The sequence below is a fragment of the Octopus bimaculoides genome, chromosome 16 (genome assembly GCF_001194135.2).
Source record: "Octopus bimaculoides isolate UCB-OBI-ISO-001 chromosome 16, ASM119413v2, whole genome shotgun sequence".
Taxonomy (NCBI): Eukaryota; Metazoa; Mollusca; class Cephalopoda; order Octopoda; family Octopodidae; genus Octopus; species Octopus bimaculoides.
In genome coordinates this window covers 29016495-29022957 of record NC_068996.1, presented here as the reverse complement: position 1 = coordinate 29022957, position 6463 = coordinate 29016495, and the positions used below count along the sequence as shown (strand labels likewise).

At 36.7% G+C, this 6463-nt stretch overlaps 1 protein-coding gene across 1 annotated transcript in view; it reads left to right on the top strand.

The window, feature by feature from the left end:
* Positions 1-6463, top strand: part of LOC106880831 (FHF complex subunit HOOK interacting protein 1B) — a 103093-nt gene that overhangs the window by 86151 nt on the left and 10479 nt on the right. The window contains exons 7-8 of the mRNA XM_052973665.1: positions 86-247; positions 2630-4107. Coding sequence (XP_052829625.1) covers positions 86-247; positions 2630-4107 — 1640 coding nt within the window. The remainder of the gene's footprint in view (positions 1-85; positions 248-2629; positions 4108-6463) is intronic.

Below are 6463 nucleotides of genomic sequence, written 5' to 3'. Positions count from 1 at the left end.
CTCTCTCTCTCTCTCTCTCTCTCTCTCTCTCTCTCTCTCTCTCTCTCCCTCTCTGTGTATATATATATATTTCCTTTGTCTCCAGATATCTGATACCCTGTACACATGTGATGGTTAGTCAAAAGCGTGCTGTCAAAGACATTGACTTTCATAGTAAAAGTGCTGAGAAGTTTTTGTCTCTGAGACCCAAATGCTGTCTAAAATGGGATCAGGACAAAGAGAATAGTGAGACTATCAATTTCTCTCGGTATGTATTTATTTATTTAACAGTTTACTTATTTATATGTTGCATTTGGATGGCAGAATCATTGGAGTAACAGATATAATGCTGTGTAATATTTTGTTTGATCTTACATCCTGAGTTGAAATGTGTCACAGGTGAATTTTCATTTTTATACTTCCAGGATCAGTATAACTGATTGTTTCATCATCACCATTTTATATATATTACCTTGATGGCATGGGATGGACTGATCCTCAAGTTCGAGTCAATTTTGATGTGAAATTAATACTCTCTGCTAGATCAGTTGGAGGGCCACAGCTCATTTCTATGTTCCATATTTGAAATGATTTCAACAGCTGATGGCCTTCCTAACACCTATCACTTTACATAGTATTTTTGGTGCATCTTGTCAAGACACCAGTATTAGAGAGTTTGTCATATCCTCAACAAGACTACAGACTCATCACTACCCTATGTTGACTCTGTTCATTTTTTTCAACCACTCACAGAGTACCTTTCAAAATGTGTGATCCTCTGTTTATGTAAGAAATTGTTATATGTATGAAATAGTAATCTGTGTGTCATACTTAATACAAATACATGAAAAAAAAAACAAATTAACTCTGGTATTTGTCAAGGGAATAATGTCTCCTATGGGCATACTGCATTAAATACATCATGAATCTTGGGTTTTCAATTACTATTTTCCTATGTCAGTGACAACAGACTTTGCCTTGGTATGCAATTTCCAGCAAATACATGTTGCTGACAAAATTCAAAAGGGCAGAAATGCACATTAGGCATTCCTGCAACTGATATATTTTTGTGTTATTTAACACAGTATGTCCATAAGAGATATTATCTCTGGGTGAATACAGCAGTTAATTTGCCATTCAGTGATGCATTTGCATTAGATGTTTTACACAGATAACTATTTTAATCCAATGTTACTTCTGTTGCACATAATAAATTGTTATTTGTATAAATATTTGTATATTTGTTATTACTAAAAGGAATGGAAAGTTGGTAGAATGAGGAGAGCTTTAAGTAAAAAGTATTGCAATGTTTAGTCATCTATTTTTATGTTGTGAATTCAAATCTTGTTGAAACTAACTTTGCCTTTCATCTGCATAAGGTTTAAGAAAATAATCCTCAATCAGGTAGTTGGTTTTTATTTCTTTTATGGTCTAGTCAGGAAGAATGGACAGTAATCATGACTTTTTCTGAGTTTTCGTCCATGTTCAAGTGAGATAGATACAGTTGGCATTTAATTGGAATATCTTTGTATAGTCATCGCCTTAAAAAGTTTAGTAAAAAGGGCTCCTGAATACCAGGTTATTATGTTAGACATAATCTGATACTAATCTCTCTCTATCTTTCTCTCTCTCTCTCTCTCTCTATCGCTGACCACAACATTCAAATTTTTTTTCTCCGTGTTTTTCTCCTTGTTTTTCTCCTTATTCTTTCTGTTGAAGAGCGTAGCTCGAAACGTTAAAGACTTTCTCTATTCCTGAGCATTAAACTAATACATCCTTTTGTTGTTTACACCACCTGTCCTCGTCTGTTGTTGTTTTTTTCATAAATTTTCCCATATATATATATATATATATATATATATACATACATACACACACATGCACATATACACAAGGTCTGATCAAAAAGTATTGGGACTGTTGCTATAGTAACAAAACTATTGTATGCAGAGTGAAGCTACTTGGCACAGATTAATCTTGAACTCTTTCGCACATGCACACCAAGTTGTAATGTTCTTTCTCACTTCCATTGTTTATAGCAGTGCTTGGAAGTAAAGTGTGTAGAGTGTGGTGGTCTGAAAAAGATGATCGGATTTCAGTTGTGCAGGACTCCTTCATTGTGTTGAAGAAGACAGAAATTTTTTGAAATCAATCATAGTGGGTGACAAATCATGGTTCTGTGGCTGACTCTGAAACCATGGCTCAGTCTTAGAAGACCCCAATAAAGTTTCAAAACATCAAGGAAATCCAAGAGAATGTGACAAGATAGCTGCTTGCTATCCCCAAAAAAGGAGTTCCAGGTATGCTTCCATCAATGGAAAGAATGGGGTATAAAGTGTGTGGCTTTAGAAAGGGCCCTAGTTTGATGGAGATTAAATGTAAAACTGACATATGTTGTACTTTTCTTCCTATATAGCACCAGTCCCAATACTTTTTGATCAAATTTCATGTGTGTGTGTGTGTGTGTTTACATGTATGTATCCATACATACACATGCACAAACATACACACATAGATTATATTATTCCTTTATTTATTAACTATGAATACTTTTGTAATTTTACATTTCCTGTAAAGAACAACAAACTAAAGCATATATGTACTATTTATTTATATATATATATATATATATATTTTTTCCCCCCTACAGGAGTTACAGTATGAATGACACTTACTCGACAAAGTCAGCAAACAACTGGAATGAACTAGAAACAGACTATATGGAATATTTGTATGATGCTTTCATTAATTTGAAAATGTGTTGCGATGGATGTCAGTGTTGGTCTGTACCCTATGATGGGGATAGACCATCGCCCCTGAGTATGATGTCACTAAATATTCTTACCCCAAAAAAGTCTTTTATGGATTCTGTGAATGGTTCTGTTGCTAGAAACCATAAACAAGAAGAGACTAGGAAAAATATGAAAACTGAGACAGAGCGAGGTGAGTGTGGGAAAGACAACAGTCTGAAACTACTGTCTCATGGGAATACACAGTCTTCTGTACGAGTAACTCCAGACAAAGACTTGTTGTTGCAGACACAGCAGACTTTGGCTAGCTGCAACTCTGACTCTGTTGGAAATTTGGAAACTAAAACTGCCCAAAGCTCTCAGCCTGAGAAGTTGTCTTTAATTGATAATGGTTATTCTTCACAGACTCCTGAAACTTCTTTGACACAAAACCAACTGTCTGTTGGTAAAAACTGTAAAGATGAGAACAATAAAAATATGAATGCTGAACCAGAACAAGGTGAGTGTGGGAAGCTACTGTCACAAGAAAACATGCAGTCATCTGCACAACGAACCACTCCAGATAAAGATTTATTGCAAACACAGCAAACTTTGGCTGACAGTGTAGGAAATTTGGAAACCAAAACTGCCTCAAGCTTACTTGTTTCCCGAAGCTCTCAGCCTGCACAGTATGATGAGAGCTGTACTGCACAGACTCCTCAGACTTTCTTGACACAAAACCAACTGTCTAACTTGCATGCAAACTGTGATGATATGGAATCCTTCCTCAAATTTCTTGATAGAATAGAAACTGGCTTTGTTGAAAGTGATAAAAATGAAGATGTTTTTATGTTTATAGACAATTTATTTTCAGGTCCAACTGGTCTGCCTTTCCAATTTGGCCCTTATTCTAACCCTAACCAAGCAAAGTCAACTCCAGTTAAGGTAGAACCAATCAAAAATACCTGCCCTGAGCCATTGACAGAAAATAGTATTGACACAATTTCATCTACTTCAGGTGCAGATGAAAATATGTCAGTATCAAAACAGATTGATAAAAAAGCTAATGTAGTTAATGAGAAAAATTCAAAAGAATGCCAGCAGAATCATGCAACATCTGATCTATCATCAACACAAGACACAGGTTTTGATCAACAGTTGTCACAAATGAATGGCCTACAAGATGAAGTGATGACAGGTTCTAAGCCCTCATCAGTTGATACACAACAAGTTGGGCAATCTCCTAGTGAGCAAAGCCCTTTGCAAAGCTTCTGCAATGCAAAGAATTCAAAACAAATGTTTATGATAGGCAAGAAAAAACTTCCTTCAGATCCACATGCTGCTAATTCTCTCACAGGATCAAATGCCCCAAAGCATATAACTGGAACCCCAAATATTGGTAAGTTATTCATCATAACATTAAGTTCTAACATGGGAACAAATTCTGGGTGGAGCTAATTGTTGATCTTGGCAAGATCTTACAATTCATCACTTGTTTCAAACATAGGCAGCAATTTCATTGGCATTTTATCTTATCAACTCAAAAAAATTAAATGCAAAGTTGACACAGTGCAATTTCTACTCAAATTGTGTAGAGGTAACTAAAAAAAATCCAAGACATTTTTTGATGTACAATTCTGCCAATCTGCTGCTCCAATAATGATGATGCTATATAATGATATGTATATATATATATCATCATCATCATCATTTTCATTTAATATTCATTTTCCATGATGGCATGTTTGGAGAGCTTGACATGCCCTGGTGAGAACATCATGCTCCAGTCTTTACTGGTAAGACTGATCACATCTAAAAGATGCTTCACCTTTGGTGGATATAGCTTTGACCAGGAAGAATTGATGTTATCAGCTAGTATCCAACAATTATTAGTGTTTCATTTTTGATCTGTAAACCATCCTATTAGGAGGTTGGCTGTAGTTGCTCATCTTCTCCTCCTAACTTCCAGCTTTGCTCTTCACTCTTACAGAGCAAGAAGATCAAGCAGTTAACTACAAGAAACCCTATCATGTGATATGAAAGTAGACCAAGAGGAAAGGCTGTAGTTTCCTCAGGTTATTCACACAAACCTGAGGCCTGAGTAATTGTGTAGTCTGAAAAAGCAGAAAAGATAATACTGATCAATCTTACAGAAGGGTGTGTAATAAAGCCTTTGATTCTAATAGTGCTGAGTACCTAAACCTTTTGCTGAATTGCAAGGAGAAAAGATGGTAGGTAGGCTGTTCCCAATTGAGACTGGCAATTGAGGATTCCCTGCCAGTTAGTATGAAGAATGCTTACAAACATTGGAATAAGAGCTGTGTGCAAGTTGGGTGAGGTAGCAGAAAGGACCTATTGTTGGTTATAGAGTAAGGGAGAGGAGCTAAGCTGGAAACCAGCCACTAAAACTGACTAATCAACAAGAAGGTATTATGATTTATGGTCAAAACATCCAATGATCTTTAGACATTGTTTGATGACATCAATTCCTCCTGGTCAAGGCTACATTCACCAAAGGTAAATGGAGAAGCATCTTTTTTAAATGCAATCAGTTGCATGATGTGTGTGCATATGCATATATATATATATATATATATATATATATATATATATATATATATATATATATATATATATATATATATATATATGTATGCACAGCAGAGTGTAAGCATCTTGAGAGAAAAATTGGGCATAAGAGGCATCAGATGTGTGTAAAAAAGATGACTATGCCGGTATGGTCATGTGATGCATATGGACAAGGACAGCTGTGTGAAGAAGTGCCAAACTCTAATGGTGGAAGAAACCTGTGGAAGAGGTAGACCCAGGAAGACATGGGACAAGGTGGTGAAGCATGATCTTCGAACGTTGAGCTTCATGGAGGTAATGACAAGTGACCGATACCTTTGGGTGATGCCAGTGTCATGTAACTGGCGCATAAAAAGCAACCTCAAACATTGGGCGATATGCCATGCTTGAGAGGACCCATCAAGGCAAGTGAAATTGTGTCGTATAACTGGTACCCATGCCAGTGACGCATAAAAAGCACTGTTTGAACATTGGGCCTCATGGAGGCAGTGACAAGTGACCAAGACTTTTGGCAATATACTGTGCTTGAGAAGACCTGTGAAGCCAAGTGAGATAGTAGTTGTGGCTGATGCTGGTGCTGCATAACTGGCAACTATGCTGGTGGCATGTAAAAGCACCCACTACACTTTTGGAGTGGTTGGCATTAGGAAGAGCATCCAGCTGTCAAACCTTGCCAAATCAGACGGAACCTAATGCAGCTCCCCAGCTTACCAGTTTTCAGTCAAACCATCCAACTTATGCTAGCATGGAAAGCAGATGCTAAATGATGATGATGATAATGATTAGATAGAGAGATATAGATATATACATACATATATATGTGTGTGTGTGTGTGTGCATCTGTATGTACAAATGTATATTTGTGGATGTTTGCGCATTTATGAAAGCGGGGAGATAGCTTGTGTGAAACAAAGAGAGAGAAGGAGATATGTTTGTGTGTGTGTGTGTGTATTCCCTTTATTCCTTGCAGCCTCAACACCTGACAGAATCATATAGGTGTCACACATATAGCATGTCATGGACGATTTAATTCTAGCAGATCCCCCATCTCCAGGTCTGAACACAGGTATTTCTTCAAGAGAAAACTGATAATGAGAGAGAGAAACAGAATCAATCCTCTCCACCCCCACTGTGTGTGTGTGCATATATATATATATATATATATA